General features: G+C 51.7%; 1 protein-coding gene across 2 annotated transcripts in view; it reads right to left on the bottom strand.

Moving 5' to 3' along the window:
* Positions 1 to 22284, bottom strand: part of LOC146335066 (S-adenosyl-L-methionine-dependent tRNA 4-demethylwyosine synthase TYW1-like) — a 28170-nt gene extending 5886 nt beyond the window's left edge. The window contains exons 1-14 of one of the 2 annotated variants that reach the window (XM_084823111.1): positions 22119 to 22284; positions 18464 to 18603; positions 16641 to 16775; positions 15625 to 15726; positions 15029 to 15223; positions 13677 to 13964; positions 10443 to 10565; positions 9192 to 9291; positions 8646 to 8698; positions 6234 to 6352; positions 4191 to 4300; positions 3085 to 3262; positions 1953 to 2088; positions 797 to 907 (exon numbers count right to left, since the gene is read on the bottom strand). In XM_084823111.1, the coding sequence (XP_084679237.1) occupies positions 797 to 907; positions 1953 to 2088; positions 3085 to 3262; positions 4191 to 4300; positions 6234 to 6352; positions 8646 to 8698; positions 9192 to 9291; positions 10443 to 10565; positions 13677 to 13964; positions 15029 to 15223; positions 15625 to 15726; positions 16641 to 16775; positions 18464 to 18603; positions 22119 to 22122 (1794 nt within the window). In that variant the 5' untranslated portion in view covers positions 22123 to 22284. Of the gene's footprint in view, positions 1 to 796; positions 908 to 1952; positions 2089 to 3084; positions 3263 to 4190; positions 4301 to 6233; positions 6353 to 8645; positions 8699 to 9191; positions 9292 to 10442; positions 10566 to 13676; positions 13965 to 15028; positions 15224 to 15624; positions 15727 to 16640; positions 16776 to 18463; positions 18604 to 21576; positions 21684 to 22118 lie in introns of those variants that run through there. The other variant, XM_084823109.1, reaches the window with a different exon arrangement.
* Positions 22285 to 23567: the final 1283 nt, after the last annotated feature.

The following is a 23567-nucleotide window of genomic DNA, read 5'->3' as shown; positions in this document are numbered from 1 at the left end:
GAAAGTATAAGGAAACTGGTTGCATGTTCCTTGCCAAGACCATTGCAAACAACCACAGGAGGGCACAGAAAAGCAGCGCTGGTCGTTTTTGCGGTGGCTTCTCGGGTCTCGCCAAGTGGCGTTGCAGTTATGAGAGCGAGAATCCGCAGGAGCATGGCACCGGGGTGTCAGACTACGGCGAGGTCTACCTGTGGAGTCATCACAGCCAGAACCCAAAGCGTTATACCAGACTAAGGCTGAGCTGCTGGCAGCAAGAGCTTTAAGGCAAAAATATGCTAAAACCCAGGAAGCTCAAAGGTTCAAATGCAGCACAAAACCATCCAAGCTAAAAGGTGAAGAATACAATAAGGAGCAGCACAGGAATAAATATATAAAGGCAGCTATTCAAAAACAACAACTCTAAAACATCGGGGAGAAAAGAAAGGCTTGTGCCTGGTGCTGAAAAGGGAACTACGCGGGTGCCAGGCAAGCCTCTTTTGGGGGAGGCTTTCCAGAAATGGGGTGCTGCCACGGAGAAGGCTCTCTCCTCCACGAATTCACACACGGATTTGGCACAGCCTCCTTCGCTCCAAACAGCAGTTCCTCACCTGGGCAAGGGGAGGGGGGGTGCAGATTAGCAACCCACAAACCGGAGTCTTCACTGGGCGCTTTCAGAATGAACCGTGCGATTCTTTGGATCCAGGCTCCCGTCAAGCCCTCCCTGTGTCGGCAGCCTATGGGACGCCCTGCGACAGACCGATTTGCACGAGCTTTCACCGTCTGCTTTCACCATCCGCCCTGACAGTCAACAACTCACCTTGACCTCGACGAAATCCGGTTTGCCGAGGGACACCAACTCAGCATAAGCGTTCAGTTCGTCCACATTCCAAGCTTTCACCAGTGTTAATCTGTAGACGGTGCGCTGCCGCTGGAAGGAAGGAGGGGAAACCGAGCCAAATTAAAATTCCACAACGCTAAATATGGGGAAGAGCAGCCTTCCACAGCCTGGTGGGGACAGCAGCCCATCATTCCCAGCCAGCATGAGCGCTGGTAAGAGGCTATTTCTTTCTTTATTAATTATTACATGTATCCCACCGTTTTTTTCCCCCAAGAGCCCAGTGCACATGGCCCTCTTCTCCATTTCATCCTCACAACAACCTTGTGAGGTAGTTAGGCTGAGAGTCAGGGACCGGCCCAAAGTCACTTAGTGAGTTTCTTGGAGGAGTGGGGACTCGAACCCAGGCCTCCTGAGTCCCAGTCAAACACTCTCTCCACTGCACCACACTGGTTCTGACCATGCCACACAAAGGTAGAATTTCATTATCTGAATTCAAAGCATCCAGCTTTCAGCCCAAGGCCAAGTTTTTAACAAAGCAGTGGCAAGGCACTAGTCCTTATGGCTGCAGAAATATGACTGAAAGAGCAAACTTTCCATTTGCACAACTGGAGGCAAACCCCAGGGATGGGCACAGCAAAGAAAGAGTCTAGATTCACATGTGGACATATGCAATACGGACCACAACTGGAGAACACAGAGCCAGTGTGGTGGAGTGGTTAGAATGTGGGAGTGGGAGACCCGGGTTCGAGTCCCCACTTGGCCATGAAGCTCACTGGGCAACCTTGGGCCAGTCGCTGACTCACAGCCCAGCCTACCTCACAGGGTTGTTCTGGGGATAAAATGGAGAGGAGGAGGATCACATACGCTGTCTTGGGTTCCTTGGAAGAAGGAAAAATGCAGGATATAAATGTAATAAATACAGAAATGCATGAAATGCATACATAAAGGCTGCTGGGGTGGGCACTGAATTCCTCGCGCCTGGTCTCCCAGGCGCTGGGGACACCGCACTGGAAGCCTTGCTCTAGCCCGGCCGTGGACCTGAGCCCTGGGCTCCGAGAACAGCAGTGCTCCAGGCGCCAGACACACCTTCCGGTCTTGGCGGGCGGGGTGGCAAAACGCCCCTCGTCCGCCGTACCTTTTCCGCCAAGGCTCGTAAGCTGTCTAGAAACCTCGCCCAGAAGTCTTTGAAGAGGGGCCGGTCGATCTTCCTCAGGCTCTCCTGGGTGCTGGCGTCCACACTGACGTAGAGCTGCGTCACCGGCTCAAGGCTCCTTTAATTTGTGAGAGGGAGGGAGGGAGGGAGGGAGGGAGAGAGAGAAGAGGGGGAGGAGGGCCGCAAAGGGTTTGGAACATTACGACCAAAGAAACATACAAAGAAGAATTTTTTTAAGGCAACGGAGTCCTCCAAAGCAATACTTCCCAACCTGGCGCCTTTGGGGTGTGTTGGACTACAATCCCCATCATGCCCGGCCAGCCCAGCTGGTGGGGGCGATGGGAGCTGTAGTACTCTGGCGCATCTCCCGCCTCGGATCATTTCCAAGACCTCGGAGCTGCCTTCCCCCGAGTCAGACCACTCCCCCCCGGCCGGGGCAGTATGCGCTGCCCTGCAACGGCCCTCCGAGCGCCCGGCCCGGCCCGGGCCCCTCTTGATCAGGAGTGGTGGGAGTCGAACCTGGGACGCCCGCCTGCAAAGCGTGGGCTCTCCCCTTAGCCCCAGCCCCTGCCGAGAGACACACGTGCTGTGCGAGCAGGGGCTCCCAGGTCCGGCCCCCCGGCCGCAGCTCACAGGGTCCAAGCTAGCGAGTGCTGGGAAATCGCCCTCCGTGGCCTTGTTCCCCCTGCTGGCTGTGGGGGGGATTGCGCCGGGCAAGACGGACCCATGTTCACGCTCTCCCCGCGGCAGCTTCGGTGTCAGGGGCACGTCAACTGGTCGTGCTGGAGCACCCTGGAGAGCCCCTAGAGCTCTGACTGCTTCCAACTGCGACCCGGTGCGGATTCAGCAACCCCCTGACCTCGGAGCCACCAGCCTCCACTGGCCTCAGGCCAGGCAAAGCGACTCTCGGCAGGGGCTGGTTCGGTGCACAGCCGCCTCCCCCAGCCTGGTGCCCTGCGGATGTTGGGACTCCAACCCCCGTGAGGTCCAGATGGCCGCGGGTCAGGACTGCGAGGGGGGTCGTCCAGCCCACCCCGAGGGCAGAAGCCGAAGAGGCAGTTGCCGCCATGCCACCGTGCCCTGCCTCCACGGCTGCCGCGCTGCCCGGCCCCACCTGATCTCCTCCGGGAACTGGGCGTTCGTGACGAGGAAGCTGGAGATGTGTCGCCGGTGCAGCAGCCTGAGGAACTGGTTGATCTGGGGGTACATGATCGGCTCCCCGACCAGGGAGAGCGCGCAGTGCTTGGCCTCCAGGCCTTCCCCGAGGCGGTCAGCTCTCACGCCCGGAACCCCTGCAAAAGCGGGGCGAAGAGGGTCACGGGGGGAAGGGGTCACAGCAGGGGGGCAGCACCTCTTTCAGCCCGAGGGCCGGTTCCCTCTCCAGAGAAGCTCTTGGGGGCTGCAGTCCAGGGTGGGTGGAGCCAGAGGCGAGGGGGCGGGGCCAGAGACCAGCATGTCATAGCTTCAGGCTCTTCCTGCCATAACTCAGCCTTGGGAGGGGAATTTCGACCTTATAGAATTGGGGGGGGGGGGCTGCCCCAAAGCCTGGAAACCTCCAAACGATTGGCAGCCCAGGGAAAGGGGGTGGAGCCAAAAGAAGGGTGTGGCCTTGTGCAGAACATGCGGAAGGCAGGATTTCACCTGCCTGAGGTTCTGCAGCCCTCGTTTAAGTATATCCTGCGGGACGATAGCGCTTAGGCTGCGACCCTAGGCAGGCTCCCTCGGAAGTCAGCCCGTTAAAGAAAGCGGGACTCACTTCCACGTCAATGCGGAGCAGACTGGGCTCTTGGTTGGGCGAGCGGTTAGATTAAATCGGCCAAAACCTTTTCCGTCGAAATAAAGAGAGGCATCCCTGAATCAGCAGAGCATGGAGACGCACCAACTGTTCTTTTAAAAATAAAATATAGCCGGGAAACCCGAACTGATTACGGACAAGGCGTTGGACAAGGATTGTAACTGGGATATGGAAAGCGGAACCAATCGCAGCTTCGCTCTGTGGTACAGGCATCTCAAGGTAAGTCACCACCTGCCGTTGCATTTGGACGAGTGCCCATTTCCTTGGGCAGGAACGGCCTTTGCCACGCTGGGCTTTCAAGCCAGGCCTCCTGCTCATTTGGAAGGGCGGTCCCTTGAAGATGCTGTTTGGCGGTAACTCCCATCAGCCCTGACCACTGGCCATGCAGGCTGCCGACGATGGCAGTTGGTGCAGCTCCGCCCTACCTTTAAATTGCTTGATCAAGCTCTGGTGGTTCTCGATGGCTTCCTGCAGGATCATTTCGGGCTGGTCCATCTTCCACCGCCACTCGGTGCCCACAGGGTTCGTGTGGTGCCTGGAAAAGAAATATAGGTTCTCTTTTCACACTGCGCAACTAGAAACACCCCCCCCCCCCAGACCCAGCTGCACCCTAGGATTCAGGGCAACCCTTCCCTTCATTTCCAAGAAGAGCCTGACGCCCGAGACCAACGTGCCAAGTGCACCGAGACACTTGTCCCGGAAGGCGGCCGGCCAGAGGACGACACAGGCGCCGCTCCCTCCAGAAACCAGAACCCGCACAACCGATGGGCAGCTGCTCCATGGCACCTGGAAAGACGGCCCTAGGAACGCAAGAAGCACCCGGCTGGATCAGAGCAGGGGCCCCCTAGTCCAGCACTCTGTCCACACAGCAGCCAGCCAGTTGCCCCGGCGAGAAGCCCCCAAGCAGGACACGGGTGCAGCAGCACCCCACCGCCCATCTTCCCTAGCAACCGATGCAACCGGAGGGCCACAAGGCAGAGTGCACACGGGGAAACCAATGGCTGCAGAAGGAGTCCACAGCAGCCGCTGGGTGGGAGGGTTTTATTAAAAAGGGATGAGCATCAGCTTTCCCCAAGCTGGTGCCCTCCAGAGGCCACTGGACAACAACTCCCATCATCCCCAGCCAGAACAGCCAGGGGTGGTGGTGGTTGCGGTCCAACAGCCCCTGGAGGGTGTGTGCACAGTAAGGGAAACGATGCCTGGTGGCCCCATCTCCCTCCCTGATATAAATCAGGGATGGGGGACTGTGTCATCCATCAGTAGGGCTGATGGGGTTTGTAGTCCAGCTGCCTATGGAGGGCCACAGCTTCTCCACTCCTGCTGGAAGGTGGATCACAGGTTCAGGAGCCTCTCACTGCCTGTGATGGCCACCAGTTCAGGCAACCCCTGCCAACACACACCGACAGAGAGCCCCCTTCGCAGGGGGAGCTGATGACCGCAATTTCGCTTTCCAGAATTGCTTTTCTCCTCCCCTAGAGGAACAATTACATCGCTGCTTGGCCTGTTTTCTGTCCTTACAGGGTGGAGGAGGCTGGATTAGTCCAGCCCGCAGAAGACGGGCCTAGCAAGACATATCCACCATGGAGCCTTCCTGTCTACAGGCAAATCTATCTCCAACATCCGGGACTTCGAGGAAATCAGGAGAGGAGGGTTCTTGCCTTCATGTCACACTTGCAGGCCTCCGGGAAGCATCTGGCTGTCCACTGTTGGAAACAGGAGGCTGGGTCTTTGGTCTGATCCAGCAGAGCTCTTCTTATGCACAGAGACATGCCAGCTCTCCCTCTCCAACTTCCCGTCTCGACTTACAGACTGTTAGCACTCTGCACGGGTTTAAATCCAGTAGCCCGGCTTTCCCCCACCTGGTGCCTTCCAGATGTTGCTGGATGAAAGCTCCCACCATCCCTGACCCCTGGACATGCTGGCTAGGAATGATGGGGGCTGCAGTCCAACACATCTGGAGGGCCCCAGGTCAGGGAAGGCTGCAGGAGCCCCATGCAGTGGCACATAATGCAAGTTGTAGTTTACCTTTGATCAAATGGCTGACTTAAGACCCGCCTGCACACGGCCCACCCGTCCCAATAAACATTCCAGGCGGCACATTGCATACATGCAGGGATCTATACATGCATTTTAAAAGGCACCTTCAAAACCTGCAACAGCAATGAACTCAAGTTGTAACAGCGATGGCTATTGGCTACAGGCAATGGCGGAAAAAGAGGAAGAGCAAGGAAAGAGCAAGGAAGCCCAGCAGTGACAAATTCCGGACCGCTTGTTTTCGCCCAGCCCAAATGCCCCTGGGAACAGGAGAAGTCTTCATGGGTGGTCAGAAGCCTGGAGGGGAGGGGGCCAGATTTCCAACACCTGGGGGCGATAACTGAAAATGCCCAGCCCCTCCAACCCCATCCCCCCGCCCAGGCCTTTGAAAATCCAGCCCTTGGTAAAGTCTGACATCAGCCCCATCTCTTTACCTCCAGCAGAAGACGCACTTATTGGCACAGGCCAGGCTGGGGGTCGTCTCCATGCAGCGGTGGCTCTCGATGCCGTAAAAGGTGTGTTTGTAACAACCTCCTCTTCCGCGCAGCATCGACTGGCACCACATGAAGGGGGGGGGGGAAGCAAAATAAATAAAAATAATCTCAAAACTGCATTGCTGGAAGCTGTCATTTCATCGTATTTTACTTAAGAAACTTGGGGTGGGGGAGAGATTTGGATTGTTTTTAACCAAAGTTGTTATTTACTATTTTTGAGAGCATCTGACTGTAATCTGTGTGCTCCTCATCAGAGCAACAACAAAAACACTCCCATCTTATTAATTTAGGGAATTCCACAAACGAGGGGCCACCCCTGAAAATGCCCTAATACATGATACAAGCCATATAATACATTGGCCTGGTTCACACATAATGACAACCCAGCGTATGGGTTGAACATATAGTCAGGGCCAGAAATATTGGGACCAGGATAACTGTTTTGGCAGTTGGCCTCCATACACCACCACATTGAAGTTGAAAGGAAACACACCCAGATGGGAGCGAAGTCCGGACTTCCAGCTGTAATTCAAGGGGTTTGACAAAAGTGGGGCACTAACCATTCAGGAAGGACAGCCAGTGGCATACACACACACCCATCGTTGGCAGCTCATAAGTAACGGAGCAAACCAACATCATTTCAAACTTGAGGATTGCCTCTAATACCTGGATGAAAATCCTTTGCAGCCAATGACTGCCTGAAGTCTGGAACCCATGGACATGACCAAATGCTGAGTTCCCTCCCTCGAGATGCTTTGCCAGGCTTCACTGCAGCTGCCTTCAGCTGCTGCTTGTTTGTGGGTCTTTCTACCTTCAGTCTTGTCTTCAGTAAGTGAAAAGCATGCTCTATTGGGTGGAGATCAGGTGACTGACTTGGCCATTGAGGAACATCCCATTTCTTTGCCTTGAGAAACTCTTGGGTAGCTTTTGCTGTATGTTTTGGGTCATTCTCTGCAATATGAAGCGGCGTCCTATCAGTCTGGCGGCATTCGGCTGAATCTGAGTAGAAAGTACAGCCCTATGCACTTCAGAATGCATCCTGTTGCTTTTATCAGCAGTCAGGTCATCGATAAACACCAGTGACCGGTTCCATTGGCAGCCATGCATGCCCATGCCATAACACCGCCTCCACCATGTTTGACAGATGATGTGGTATGCTTTGGATCATGAGCTGTTCCTTTCCTTCTCCATACTTTTCTCTTCCCATCATTCTGGTACAAGTTAATCTTGGTTTCATCAGTCCAAAGAATCTTATTCCAGAACTGGGCAGGCTTTTTAAGGTATTTGCTGGCAAAGGCTAATCTGGCCTGTCTGTTCTTGAGCATTACCAGGGGTTTGCACCTTGTTGTGAAGCCTCTGTATTTACATTCATAAAGCCGTCTCTTGACTGTAGATGTTGACAATGACATGCCTACCTCTGCAAGAGTGTTCTTGACCTGGCTAGATGTTGTGAAAGGGTTCCTCTTCACCATGAGCAGCATTCTGCGGTCATCCACTTTAGTTGTCTTCCATTGTCTTCCAGGCCTTTTGATGTTGCTGAGCTTGCCAGTTAATTCCTTCTTTTTCAGGATGCTCCAAACTGTTGGCCACTCCCACTGTTTTTGCTGTCTCTCTGATGGGTTTGTTTCCTCAGCCTAATGATAGCCTCCTTCACTTGCATGGACACCTCTTTGGACCTCATGTTGGGAGTTCCAGTGAACAGCCAAATGCCAATATAACACTCAGAACCACCTCCAGGCCTTTTACCTGCTTGATTGGTCACGGGGTACCCAGGAAACAGGCCACACCTGGCCATGCAGCTGCTAGTCAGCCATTTGTTCCATTACTTATGAGCCACCAACGATGGGGGCGTGTGTATGCCACTGGCTGTCCTTCCTGAATGGTTAGTGCCCCACTTTTGTCAAACCTCTTGAATTACAGCTGAAAGTCCTGACTTCGCTCCCACCTGGCTGTGTTTCCTTTCAACTTCAATGTGGTGGTGAACAGAGGCCAACTGCCAAAACAGTTATCCTTGTTCCAATATTTCTGGCCCTGACTGTAGGTTGAGTATGGGTTGTCACTGAATCGTGGATTATCTTTACGTACGAACACTGTGCTATGGTTTAACTTTGGATTGTTAACTATGAACAATGCAGGAAGAGAATGCATGGTTTGTTGTTGGGTTGTGAACTCTGGGTTGTTTATGGTTCACAACCCATAGTTAAACCATAGTACAGGGTTCCCACAATTCAACAACAACCCATGATTCAACAACAACTGATACTCAGCCTGATACTCTGGGTTGTTGCTGCGTGCGAACCAGGTCAAAATCAACCTTCACTTTAGAACTGGCTTGAAAAGAAAAAGAAGTACCTTTGTCCAACGACAAAGCTTCACTCCAGAATGGCTCCCAATCAATCTGTAACCTGGATCGGAAGAGACTTTTGTCACTGTTATGTTTGAATGATTTCAGTCGAAACACCGGACCGGAAGGAACCTGCTGGGGTATCTAATCCATGTCCCAGGGTCAAGGCGAGAGCATCTGAACCAAAACCCTAGAACAGCCCATGGGTTCTGGGTGGCTTGTTAACCTCGCCGAGAAGCCACCCTCGCTGGGGTCACACAGCATGGCACGCTGCACCGGTAAGGGTAATTATGCAAACCTTCCCGGCACGTGTGGCAGGGGAAATAAGCCACTATGGCTTATCGCCCCTGCTGTGGTTGTGCAAACTGGGTCAGTATGTTGTTGGGAAATTTCCGTCCCACCGCCCACCTGCTCCAGCAAAGCTCACAGCTCAGCTCAGAGGGAAGCCGGGGGGGGGGGGGGGGGCAGGGGATGCCAGTGTCCCTGCTGATCAAGAAGTCCTGGGGGCTTGTCGCTGCGAGCCCAGCCCACACGGCACCACTTCCGGCCATCACCTTGCTTTGTGAGCGCGTCCCGGAGAGCCGGCGTGATCATCTCCCTTCTCTCGTCCTCCCCTTGGCTCCCCTCAGCCTCTCTGTGGAGCTCGCGCTCCCTCTGCGTGGGAACAACAGCGACCAAAATAAAATCAAGAGCCACTTTCGGAGCTGGTATTTTCAGAAATCACACATCAGCTATGTCACTCACACCAGCACTGACTCTACGAACGAGATGGGAAGAACAAAATGCAGAGGTGACATGGAAGGAGCTGATCCTGTTTGTGCCGAGGGCAGCATGCAGGGTCATCGCTGAGAGTGGGGCGCCTGCAGAACTCTTAACAGCGATGTCTTGACACATGGAGCCGTGGCAAGGAGCCGTGGCATAAAAATTGACATACAAAGAGAAAATTACCTGAAGGCAATCGCAAAATATCTGATTTTTATGCAATACGTCATGATTTTATTTCAGATATAAACCAGGGACATACACAGCAATATCGCTCAAAGCCTTTCCTCAGATTACAGAAAAGAGACCCAAGGTGCAATCCAACGCATGTTTAGACTGAAAAAAAAGTCCTACAACACCCAGCATTCTCCAGCTAGCCACGCTAGGAATTGTGGGACTTTTTCAGTCTAAACAGGCATAGGGTTGTTCCCCAAAAAACATGATTTGCTATTCGGAAATATCATAAAGACAAACTCCAAGCAACCAACGGATTCCACTCATGTTTTTTCTCGTAAAGCAAAGGCGGGGAAATACATTAAACATGCTGCCCTCTGTCAACAGCTACATTTGACGTAATCTTCTTTTCTTTCTTTTTGATTTGTTTGTCTTTGAATTTGTCTTTGAAGTTTTCTCTTTGAATTTGAGAAATTTGGGGAAATGTTTGCCTTTGAATTTGAGAAATTACTAAAATCTTTAAAAGAAAAAGAAAAGGACCAGCTCTTCCAAATTCAGGGAAGGTGAGGGAACTCCCTTGATAGAGGGTCTAAAAGCCACCTTCAACCTGATGCCCTCCAGATGTTTTGGACTACAACTCCCAGGAATCCAGTCTGCTGGCTGGGGCTGATGGGAGTTGAAGTCCAAAACACCTGGAGGGCACCAGGTTGGGGAAAGCTGCGCTGTTAAGAACATTTGCAGGTGCAAATCAGGGAGAGAGTGGAAGAAAGAAAAAAGATTTCAACCGGCGGTGCAGAAGGGCCTCGATTCACTGAAATAGAAGCAACAGTGAGAGCCCAGCTGCAAAATCCATGGCAGGAAGCTGTTACCTGGGCTTTCTTCATGTGGCCCATCACCTGGCCCAGATCTTCCACATCCACGACCCGACTGGTGCCTCCTCCTTCCTCCTCGCCAGATTCCTCCTCACTTGTGGTTTCAAACAGCACCCCCTCCTGAGAAAGAGAACAAGGGAGAGATAGAGAGAGAATGCCAATGGCAAAGCAAAGCATGGGAAAGACAGGTTTGAGACCCGCCCCTACCATGGATGTGCCAGTTAAGACTTGGCCTCAGTTTCCCCACCTGTAAAATAGGCCTAACATTCTGAACTAGGAACCCACCTTAAACATATCAGGGCCTGTGGTCTCACTAGCCTACAGCTATCTACGTTTGCTGGCAAGGGCTCTCCAAGGTCCTGGCCAGAGACCGTTCAGGCTGGACCCTTCCAAAATGACTGCAGTTAGATTACTGCAATATACACTACATGGGGCTGCCCTTGGAGATGGTTTGGAAGCTGCAGCTTGTGCAAAATACGGCTGCCAGAATGACAGTAGGGACAGAGAGTCCAAACATATAACACCGATTTTGGCCCGCTTGCGCTGGCTGCCTGTATGTTTCCAAGCCCAATTCAAGCTGCTGGTTTTGACCTGTAAAGCTTTACATGGTTTGGGACTCACTACCTGACGGAGCGCCTATCCAAGTATGAACCTACCCGCACACCGCGATCATTATCGGAGGTAGTTCTCCAAATACCTCCTCGGAGGGAGGCTCCGAAGGCGGCAACAAGGGAGAGGGCCTTCTCAGTGATGGCCCCCCAACTGCCAAACACTCTCCCTACTGAGGTCCGCCTCATGCCAACATTGTTATCTTTTCGGTGCCAGGTTAAGACTTTCCTCTTTTCTCAGGCATTTGACAAAGCTTTTTAACAGCTCTGGGATTTTTTTTTATCACTGATTGTGTAAAATCATTTTTATATTTTTGCATGTTAAGGATTTTATATGATGCTATTATTTTGTATTTTTAGTGTTTCAACCTTTGTAAACTGCCCAGAGAGCTTTGGCTCTGGGGTAATGTAGAAATGTAATAAGTGAAATGAAAAAAACACACACCACTACTTCTTCAGATAATGTGGCCTTCCCCAGCCTGGCTGGAGTTGCTGTCCAACATCAGGCCCATTTGGAAACACTGCGGTCTGGCATTTCGTCAGACCCAAGCCAATAACAGAGGCGGAGCAGATCAACGCCGGCAGCACGAGGCAATGGCACAAGATCTGTCCTAAGAAAGGGCAGACAGTTTTCATAGAATCATAGAATAGTAGGGTTGGAAGGGGCCTACAAGGCCATCGAGTCCAACCCCCTGCTCAGTGCAGGCATCCAAGTCAGAGCATCCCTGACAGGTGGCTGTCCAGCCTCGTCTTGAACGCCTCCAGTGTGGGAGAGCCCACCACCTCCCCAGGTAATTGGTTCTATTATCGTATTGCTCTTACAGTCAGGAGGTTTTTCCTGATGTTCAGCCAGAATCTGGCTTCCTGTAACTTCAGCCCATTATTCCGTGTCCTGCACTCTGGGATGATCGAGAGGAGATCCTGGCCTTCTTCTCTGTGACAACCTTTCAAGTACTTGAAGAGTGCTATCATATCTCCCCTCAGTCTTCTCTTCTCAAGGCTAAACATGCCCAGTTCTTTCAGTCTCTCTTCATAGGGCTTTGTTTCCAGTCCCCTGATCATCTTTGTTGCCCTCCTCTGAACCCTCTCCAGTTTGTCTGCATCCTTCATAAAGTTTGGTGCCCAGAACTGGACACAGTATTCCAGATGAGGCCTAACCAGTGCTGACTAGAGGGGAACTAGTACTTCCCGGGATTTGGAAGCTATGCTTCTATGAATGCAGCCCAAAAGAGCATTGGCCTTTTTTGCAGCCACATCACATTGTTGGCTCATATTCAGCTTGTGATCGACAACAATTCCAAGACAACAATTTTCCTGGAGGATATCCCAAGAACTTCCTAAAAAAATGTATTTGGGGAAGTCTCTTTCACCCTAGATGTGAGCTCCGTGCAACATTTGGGCAATAGCCCGGCTGATATATAAATGTTAAGGCAGTCTTCCCCTATGTGGCGCCCTCCATGTATGTTGGACTACAAATCCCATTGCCTCTAAGATGGGAATGATGGGAGCTTCAGTCCAACACATCTGGAGAGCACCTCACTGAGGAAGGGTGACTTAACGGCAGGACTTACCGACTGTATTTAGAAAACAGCTACCTTCCAACTGACTCTTACTTGTACTGTTCTCTAGCTGTTTCAAATTGTTTTTAAATTTTGTATTATAAATATTTTATATTATGGTTTTATTATCTTGCATCTGTGGTTGTCATTTCTGCGAACCGCCCAGACAGCTTTGACTATTGGGCGGTACAGAAATGCAATCAATGGGATGGAACGGAATGAGTCATGGTCCTGGAACTCAAGGAGTTTGACAGGGCGCCACGGTCCGGCCATGTCAACCTTTCGTCAAAGTTCGGACCAAAGGAAGCCACGCAGAACAGAGAGGCTGCAGAATGGACAGGCGGAGAAGGCAGAAGCTGGAAAGAAACAGAATTTCAGATAGCGTGCAGGTGAACACCGAAGGGCTAGAGGGGAAGAACCCTTGGGAGAAATCATCAAACAGGGCCTGGGGCAGCAGAGTTGAACCTCTTCCAATGCAACGGATGAATTACGCTACGGGAGGCCACATTCCAGTGGTGGGTAGGGCTGAAAGGCAAACAGGTGTCTCTGAAATGGCCAAAAATACCAACACATTTTGGCTTCCTGCCAGTAACTCAGCCTTAGGAGAGGCATTTCGACCTTTTAGGACAAGGAAACAACTGCACAAAAAATGGGAAAACATCAAACCAGCAGCAGTTTGGGGAAGGGGGTGGGGCCAAGGAAGGGGGCATGGCCCTGGGGGAACCCCGGAGGGCCGGCCTGGAACCCCGTCTGAGGTTCCACACAGCAGTTCTGGACAGTTCTGGAATTCCCATACAGATTCAGTCAGCCAAATGTCTGGCTGTAGCTCTCTGGCGTAAACAATATTATCACTGCGTAGGCAGTGGAGGCTGCTGGCTCCGATGTCCGTGGGGTCATGTGTTTGCTCCGGGTTTCAGTCAGAACTCTAAAGAAGCTATCAAAGGTGCACTTTGGAGAGCTCCTCTAGAGTTCTGACTGGTTCTGGCAGGAATCTGGAGCGGATTCACCGCCCCATTCACACCGGAGCCGCCAGCCTCCACTGGACAGAGCCCCCTGTCCCCTACCTCCTCCTCTTCCTCCTCGCGCTCCGCCACCTTCTGCTCTTGCTCTGCTGCCTCTGGGCTCGCCTTCCGCTTGGACGCACACTCCCCTTTCTTGCAGCTCCCGCTGCAGGCCGCCTTCTCCCCTCGGCAAAGGGCGCGGAGCCTAGCAAGGAACTTGTTCTTCCAGGCCTCAAAGTCGGCCTCGATGCTGCCATGTTTGCTCTTCGCCACGTTGGCATCCCCCTGGGCGCAGGAGAGGACCCGCCAGGCCCCCAGCATCCACAGCCACTTGTCAACGTTCCGGCCCACCTGCAGCAGGAACGAGAGAGCGGCGGGCCTCGTGGGCGCGGAGAAAGACGGGCGATGCCAGGCACTCGCACCGGGGTTATTCGGACAGTGCTCGGAAGGGACGCAGCTCAGCAACAGAGCACGGGCTTGGTACACAGAAGGTCCCTGGTTCAAATCCCGGTATTCTCTAGTTAAGCAGGGCTTTCCTCACTCTTCCCAGAAGAAGGAGGATCACATTCAAATTGGTTGCTGCTTTGAAAAGTAGGCACAAATCCCACATCTGCAGCAGTCCCCTCCGCAACAGGACACCCAAGGCCTGATTCACGGGCCAACGAAAACCACAGTCAGCCACCTCTCTCTGGCTCCCGATTTTGGAAAGCACCACCCACACACTTTCGAGAACTGCTTTGCCACTAGGAGGGCTAAGAACTTGCTCTCTTCTTTTGAAAAATAAAGAAATCTGTGCCCGACGCCACATCCTGTGGGTTTCCTGCGATCCCATAGAACTGCAGCTCCACATAGACAACCCCCCCACCCCCCCCAGGAGATCTTCCCCTTTTGGAAAAGGTGTCTGAACAAGCTTGGTACATTCAGCAGAGAAGAAAGGATGTTGACGCTTTTCAAAATAGTTCATGAAGAATGAACACCTTGTAACAGCAAATTGGCAGATACTGGTTAAAATACCAAGAATGCCTGAAAACCAGAATTCAGCAATGGGATAAAGTTGACCATGGAACCTTTCTTGGTTTAAAGCAACCAGAGTGGGATGAGGAACCGGAGGAAGCCCCCCCACCCCTCTGCACCCCTGACAACAAAGGCCTGGGGCCACACCCCCAATATCATTTGGCCTCCAGCAGGCGTGTCTCCGCAGGCCAGACGAGTGACTGCTGGGCCAGAGGTTGCCCTCCGCTGGTGTAAAGTTTCAAGAGAAGCTTGGAGAGGAATCTGGGGGAGATCTGGTAGGGGTAGGATTTCTCCATTAGGGAAGAGGGTCCGAATAGGTGATCCATAAAGACCCTTCCCCTCTCCAGCCATCTAACAGCATCAACTCCAGTGACAAAAAGACAGAAGGAAAAGGGACTCACAGAATTGTAGTGATCAGCATACAACGAATTCCCCAGACCAAAGACAGCGTATCTCAAACCCTTCAGGTACGTTTTGCCGACTCGGAAGTCATTGGCTGCCTCTTCCATCCACGTGCAGAACCATGCCGCGTTCTCCGTCGGTTTCCCGTCAGTGTATGTGGCAACTAAGAACACGCAGATGCCCTTGCTGTTTGTCTGAAGAGATCCCCAAGGGAAAGGAAAAAACCACACAGCCATTATTCTATGTGGCTCATTGCGTTTGTTATTAATTTTATTATTTGTTATCATTATTAAAAATATTTTGAAGCTGCTTCTCAGGGCAGAAGTCCGTCCTGTGCCACTCCAGGTTTCTGAGGGCCCTTGGGCAACAGACCTTCGATGGAAAGGGCCTACACCTTACCCACCCTGCAATGATTGCAGCTCCTTGACAGGACAAAGCACGTCTCTGAAAGTTTTTCTCTGTCTTGCAGCTATTAACTGCATAGGAGCCTCAGTCAGAGAGAGAGTTGGCAACGCCCAATGCACCCCCAGCCCTGCTGCCTGAAAGCAACCTACAATCAGGAAAGGTTGGGGTGGCAGAGGGAAAGACTCCCCACCTCATCTACCAAAGAGTCTTCTGGATCGTAGCTTCTCATGTCGATGACCTCCGCCGGCAAATTCATGTTGGCAACAGCTTCAGTCAGAATCAGCGCAAACCTCTGGAGAGAAAAGAAATGAGCGAAGGACTGTTTAACACATCCTTCCCCAAGCCAGCGTCCTCCAGATGTGTCAGACTACAACTCCCATCATCTCCCAGCCAGCATGACCCCTGCTTGTACACACCGGGTCTAGTCCACAAATCCTTGTAACAGAGCCTTCCCGAACCCGGTGCCCTCCAGAAGTGGAGGACTACAGATCCCACCACCCCCATGATGGCTGGGGATACTGGGAGCTGCAGTCCAGTGCAGCTGGGTTGGGGGAGGAGGTCGCTGCAATAAGCCAAAACAAAACGAACAGGACCAAGGAGCACTTGCAAAAACAGGACACTATAAGAGGTCTTGGACTTCAACTCCCATCAACCCCACCCAGCATGGAAGATGGGAGTTGTAGTCCAAAACATCTAGAGGCTGGGGAAGGCGGCTGGATGGAGGTTCAACCAGGGGCTAGAGCGAGGGGGCCATGGCGGTCCTGGGTGGCACCGTGGTGGCTTCCTGGAGGGGGCGCTGCCTGTAGCCAGGCTGCCATGCCGCCGCTACCGATGGCCAAGGCACAGCAGGCGAATAAAGCTGCCAGCTCTGGGCGAGAGGCTCAACAGGCGCCACGGGAGACAGACTGCCCCCCCCGATCACCCGTCCCTCCAGTCCCTGTTCCACGATCTCTGGATGCCCTCGTCCTGGTCACACTCCCACACTGAAAGCAGACTCCATCCCAGCTAGCAGATGCGAGGGGCTTAACTAGGGCAAGGCTCGCCAAGGCCCAACCCCGGAAGAGGTGAATTAAGAGGGGGAGAGAGTCTCTGAGCATGAATAAAGGGCCTTTCCCCGCCTAAGGACAGCCATCACCACATATCCGGAAGGGAGAGGAAGGTCACGCTGCCAATTTTTCCTCTCGCCGGATTTACGCCACAACTGACCTTTGCCATTCCGGTCTGGGAACCGTAAAAAACCTTCACCCCGGTTACGTGGACTCTGTCGACAGGGCGGCCGTCCCACACGATCTCCTCAGCAGGCCTTTTCGGAAGGCCGGGCTTCCTGTGGCGAGCGCCATTCTGCAGCAGGAAAGTTTGAAAACAGCAGAGATGAACCATCAGGTATTTAGCAGCTGTGCAAACCCCAGAGGCGGCAGATTCTGCAGAGAGCCCCCCCCCAGAATTCTGTCCCCCACCCCCCACAGCACAACAGGCGCCAACCCTGATGGGGTTTCAGCTCCAGTTCAAAACTCCTCCCTTTAACCACGCTTTTTCATGCCCAGCTTAGCAAGACTCCTTGTTTTTATTGTGGATTAATATTTTAATTGTTGCTTCAACAAATTTTGCACACCATCCTGGAATTTGCTGATGAAGGGCAGCGTATAAATATTTCAAATGAATAAATAAAGGAATAACAAGGAAGCATTTGGCACAGAAGAGGGAAGGGCCCGCAGAATGGTAATTTGCACTGAAGAGGTGTAGGCTCAACCACCCAAAGGAAGCCCCATCGGGCCCAGGGGGAGGAACGGAGGACCACGGCAGGTTGCTCACCCCTGCTGAGCCAGCAGGAGACCCCACAGCCCTTCCAGCACTGAGGGTCTTGACACCAAGGATGCTAGACAGGATGGCCTAGTTCACACATAACTCTAGCCCATGGTTGATTTAACCCATCGTTTGTTGTCTTATCCAGGGTTTGCCTGGCAGATGACTGACAAACCTTGACTTGTTTTTTCAGTCCCTGGGGTGTTGTCAGGGTGGAAACTGAGCCGATAGAACCCCAGAGCAGTTCTGATTCTGAGGAGGAACAGCAATCCGTGGGAGAGGAGCTCACTCATCTCTCACAGGCACAGTAGCTGGCAGAGATTCCTCCTGCCAGCATTCCCAGGAGAGTCAGTGACCCTGGCAGCAAGAAAGTGCTGGAGGGGGGCTTGCTGGACGCTCGGTGCCGGCGCAGAGAGCAACGACAGATGGAGGGCACGGAAAGGAGGCGTAGCGCTCGTTTGGCACACAAGCAACGGTCGTGTCCCAAGGACCCAAGGGAAAGAGGGAGGATCTCTCCCTAGCCCATAAGTTCAGGGTCTTCCTGAGATTCTCCTTCAAATGGGGACCAACTGCCTAACCTGGAGCATAGGCTACTCTGCTATCTTTCCCCAGTGCTGTTCCTTGCTCAGTCGCTGGTGATTAGCATCTGAAAGAGTCATTAAGTTGTAAAAGGAATAAAGCCTTGAAAAGAATCCTTTTCGTCTGTGTCTTGAGTTGGCTATTGGAGTAGACTGTAAGAGGCAGCTAGGGTGCTCCTGACAGGTGTTTGTCCACCAACTCCCACTCTGTATCCCAAATGCCCTTGTGGTGCTGTAGGACTGGCACATAGAGCAGCTAGAATTTTGACCGTTCCTGCCCCCCGCAGCCTCTGTAGCCTGGAAAAACAACCCATGGTTCTGGGTTCACATGTCATGACAACCCATGGTTTAAACAGCCCAGAGTTCACAACCCAACAACAAACCATGGATTCTCTTCCTGGGTTGTCTGTGAGTAACAATTCATAGTTAAACCATAGTGCAGGGTTCACACATACCAACCCACAATTCTATCCATACTCAACTGATAATGTGGGTTGTTGTTACGTGGCAACCAGGGTTCTCTTTCTGGGTTGTTTGGGGTTAACAAAGTATGGCTTGTTAGCACAGCTGGGTTTGCACATCACAACAAGCCAGAATTGAACAACTCAAACCATGGGTGAGAACCAAACTGATGAGGACCCAAAGTACCTGCTTTTTGGCTTTACTGAGGAACTGGATGCAGATCCAGAGACTGATCCCAAAAGCTGCACACGAGTAGAGGTAAAATCGGTTCAGCCACAGAAATGTCAAGTGAGCACAGAGACTGTCCCATGTCTCCACGGGTGAATCTGAAACAAAGCAAAATCACAACTGTCCCTTACAAACTTAGGGCACAATCCTATGCATGTTTAGACAGAAAAAGGTCCTACAATTCCTAGCATTTTCCAGCCAGCCATGGTGGCTAGGGCATGCTGGGAGTTGTAGGACTTCACAGAATCATAGAATAGTAGGGTTGGAAGGGGCCTACAAGACCATCAAGTCCAACCCCCTGCTCAATGCAGGCATCCAGGTCAGAGCATCCCCGGCAGATGGCTGTCCAGCCTCGTCTTGAACGCCTCCAGTGTGGGAGAGCCCCCCACCTCCCTAGGGAATGGGTTCCATTGTCATATTGCTCTAACAGTCAGTACATTTCTCCTGATGTTCAGCCGGAATCTGGCTTACTGTCACTTCAGCCCATTCTTCCGTGTCCTGCACTCTGGGATAATGGAGAAGAGATCCTGGCCTTCCCCTCTGGGTCAGCCTTTCAAGGACTTGAAGAGCGCTATCCTGTCTCCCCTCAGTCCTCTGTTCTCAAGGCTAAACATGCCCAGTTCTTTTAGTCTCTCCTCATAGGACTTTGTTTCCAGTCCCCTGATGATCTTCATTGCCCTTCTCTGAACCCTCTCCAGCTTGTCTGCATCCTTCTTAAAGTGCAATGCCCAGAACTGAACACAGTACTCCAGATGAGGCCTAACCAGTGTAGTAGTAGTACACTGGTTACTAGTAGAGTAACCTACTAACTAGTAGAGGGGAACTAGTACTTCCTGGGATTTGGAAGCTATGCTTCTGTTAATGCAGCCCAAAAGAGCATTTGCCTTTTTGCAGCCACATCACATTGTTGGCTCATATTCAGCTTGTGATCGACAACAATTCCAAGATCCTTTTCACTTATCGTGTTGTTGAGCCACGTATCCCCCATCTTGTAACTGTGCATTTGGCTTCTTTTTTCTAGGGGCAGGACTTGGCATTTATCCCTATTAAATTTCATTCTCTTTTCAGTCTGTCAAGACTCAAGAGCACTTTGAATTTTGTTTCTGTCTTCCAGGGTATTTGCTATCCCGCCCAATTTTGTGTCATCTTCAAATTTGATCAGCATTCCTTGCACCTCCTCCTCCAAGTCATTCATAAAAATGTTGAAGAGCGCTGGGCCCAGGACTGAGCCCTGCGGTACCCCACTCGTCACCTCTCCCCAGTCTGAGAAGATCCCATTGATAAGCAGTCTTTGAGTCCGATTCTGTAGCCAACTGTGGATCCACCGGATCATTGTTTCATCTAGCCCACTTTGAGCTAGTTTTCTTTTTTCTGCCTAAACATACATAAGATTGCATCCTTAGAGAAGAGGACCTTGCGCAGTTCAGTGGGCCTTACTCCCTGGTAAGCATGTTTAGGATTGTGACCAGGGATGGGAGTTCTGTTTAGTGGCCCCAATCCTGAGCTTTTTCCTGGCCTTGCTCCTGTGGTTCTCACAACAGCCTGATGGTCTGAAATCTTTTGTGCAGAGCTTTTCTTAGCAAATAAATTGAAGGGGGAAAGTTCCAACTCCTAATTTTCTCCTCCGCCCGCCCAATCCGCTTTCCTTTTGTTTCATGTCTTTTAGCTTATAAGCGTGCAAGCAGGGACTGTCTTATCTAGAAGCCACTCTGGGAGACTTTAGGGCTGAAGGGTAGGATAAAAATGCTATAAATAAATAAGTTTCTGCCTATCGAGCCATTGATAAAAGCACAAAGGGGGAGTGTAAAGTGTGGTAATTTTTTTTTTAAGGATGACACACCTAACACAAACCTTAACAATATTAAAGCCAAATAACTATCTCTTGACTTCAAATCAATGTGTGAAATCTAGCTCCCTTAGCATTGCCTGGTCACGCTGTAGGGAAAACTCACAGCTAAGGGTGCAATCCGATGCATGTTTACATAGAAAAAGTCCTACAACTCCCAGCATTCTGTGGGAGTTATAGGACTTTTTTCTGTCTAAACATGCATCCGATTGTATCCTAAGAGAATCCTCCCTCCTACTTATCATTATACCCACAATCCAACCACCAATCTACATAGTAAATGTTGATGAATAGGTCTGGAAAGCGGACAGGGATAAGAATAAATAAACATATTCTATAGGTATATAGATTTATTGTGATATTAAAACATTCAGTTAATACTTTCTTAACTTTTTCAGTCCAATACATTGGGAGGGTGCCAGGATGGGGAGGTTTAACCTAGCTAGATGAAGGATTCTGGAGAATTTGAAAGCTTGCACATTTTTGTGGAATGCTGGTCCTAAGAAAGAAATTGCCCAACTGTGGATCTGGGGGGGAGTCGGGGTCCCCCTTATCAACCAGCACAGCTATCTTTGCTTGGCAAGGCATATTTGCACACTTACTTGGGACTACGCCTCACTGATCTTACTCTAGGAGGGGCTGTAGCTCAGTGGCAAAGCACCTGCGTTGCCTGCAGCAGGCGCCAGGTTTGATCCCCAGCAGCATCTCCAGGTAGGGCTAGGAACGGATCCTGCCTGAAACCCTGGAGAGTCGCTGTCCATCAGTGACAGCAATATTGGGCTAGATGGAACAAGGATCTGACACGGTATAAAGCAGCTTCCTATGGCCCTATCTCAATCAGCCCTTAACTGGTAACAATGAGGGCTGGAATGTTACTTTATTTTTAGGAGAAGGACCACAGCTCAGCGGTAGAGCAACTGCTTTGCATGCAGAGGGTCCCAGGCTCGATCCCCGGTGATTCCAAGTAGGGCTGGGAAAGAATCCAGCCTGAAACCCTGGGGAGCTGCTGCTGCCAGTCAGTGCCGTCAATACTGGGCTGGATGGACCCAGGGTCTGACTCAGTAGAAGGCCGCTTCCGCTGCTCCTATGAGCCCAGCGTGCGCTACACCTGCAGAACCCTTCCTAGGATTGGGTTGCAGGGCTATGCAGGCTTGTGAGCCTGGTCTGGTGAGACGCCCCGCCGCAAACCTACGCAAGACCAGGCTGCAAACCCAGGCGCACTTACCTGGGAACAAGAAAGCTTCCTTGAACATCTGGGACTTACACGGAAGTAAACATGCCCACAATGCGCCCTTTGCTTCCACGTGACCGTGCGGGGGGCTGGGCTGCCAGGCTACTTGCCCCCCCGGAATGCAGTGGGGTTTATTTCGGGACTTCTTAGGGTCGGGTCCTTTGGTAGGGATTCTTTTACCCACCTCAGTGGGGCTTTCTCATGAGTCAACCTCCTTCGGTCTTAGGATCTGGCGGCTTGGCAGAAACTTTGCACACTTACTCGGGGGCGAGACCCACTTAACCCAGCGGGGCTTACTTCTCGGTAAGCGCACGCTGCAGGCCAAGGATCGGGTTCCTTAGCAGGATATTTCTTTACCCACCGACTTGGGAGCAAGCCCATTTCACCCAGAGGGGCTTACTTCTGGGTAAGCATGGTCTGCAGTCCTAGGATCGGGTCCCTTGGCTGGCCCTCTTTGCACATTTCCTTGGGAGTAAACCTCCCTCCCCCGAATCCAGGTACACCTTACTTCCAAGGAGACATGCATGCCTTCTTACCCATGTCTTTGCAGCCGAGCAGAAGCTGCAGCCTCCAGTCGAATCCAGTCCCCCGCTCCCTTCCCAGGTGCCCGGAGGAGTTTACTCCCGAGGAGCCCTCCTAACCTGTCCCCACGAGCTCCTGGGGGCAGCCATCTTCCCCCCACCCTTACTCCCCAGGCATGCTGGGAAGCCTGAATTAACACCTCACGTGCTGCAAAAGGAATGGCGAGCTCCCTCTTCTGCCCAACTGTTTGCTTTTTATTCTTTAATTAATGTTGTTATCGTGAAATTTCAACAAAACAAAAATTGCATTTCTTCCCCAGTCCAATTTTACCTTAAAAAAAAATTAAGAGGTACAGCACATGCACGCGCACACACCGTCGACCTGCTTTTCGTACACCTTGCCTGACAAAGATCTGGAGATCTCGAAAGCTTGCACTTTTTTGCCAATCTTTGAATTGGCCTAATGAAGGCATTGATGTTGCTGTTCAGTGGTTCAGTCGTGTCCGACTCTTCGTGACCCCGTGGACCACGGCACGCCAGGCCTTCCTGTCCTGCGCTCTCTCCCGGAGCGTGCTCAAGTCCATATTCATTGCATCAGTGATGCTATCCAGCCATCTCATCCTCTGCCGTCCCCTTCTCCTTTGGCCTTCAGTCTTTCCCAGCATCAGGGTCTTTTCCAGGGAGTTTTCTCTTCGCAGGAGGTGGCCAGAATATTTGAGCTTCAGCTTCAGTATCTGTCCTTCCAATGAGCACTCAGGGTTGATTTCCTTTAGGATGGACTGATTGGACCTCCTTGCAGTCCAGGGGACTCGTAAGAGTCTTCTCCAGCACCACAGTTCGAAAGCATCGATTCTTCGGCGCTCAGCCTTCCTTATAGTCCAGCTCTCACAGCCATACATTACTACTGGGAAAACCATAGCTTTGATTAGACGGACCTTTGTCGGCAAGGTGATGTCTCTGCTTCTTACTATGCTGTCTAGGTTTGCCATAGCTTTCCTCCCAAGGAGCAAGCGTCTTTTAATTTCATGGCTACAGTCACCGTCTGTGGTGATCTTGGAGCCCAAGAAAGTAAAAGGGTGAAAGAGGAGAGTGCAAAAACTGGTTTGAAACTCAACATTAAAAACGAAGATCATGGCATCTGGCCCCATCACTTCCTGGCATATGGAAGGGGAAGAAATGGAAGCAGTGACAGATTTTATTTTCTTGGGCTCCAAGATCACTGCAGACGGTGACTGTAGCCATGAAATTAAAAGAGGCTTGCTCCTTGGGAGGAAAGCTATGACAAACCAAGACAGCATAGTAAGAAGCAGAGACATCACCTTGCCGACAAAGGTCCATCTAATCAAAGCTATGGTTTTCCCAGTAGTTAATGTATGGCTGTGAGAGCTGGACTATAAGGAAGGCTGAGCGCCGAAGAATTGATGCTTTCGAACTGTGGTGCTGGAGAAGACTCTTATGAGTCCC

This window comes from Heloderma suspectum, chromosome 16 (assembly GCF_057233095.1).
Source record: "Heloderma suspectum isolate Gila_16-S chromosome 16, 16-S_ref, whole genome shotgun sequence".
Lineage (NCBI taxonomy): Eukaryota > Metazoa > Chordata > Lepidosauria > Squamata > Helodermatidae > Heloderma > Heloderma suspectum.
The sequence above is the reverse complement of the archived record's forward strand: the minus strand, read 5'-3'. Positions and strand labels throughout refer to the sequence as shown.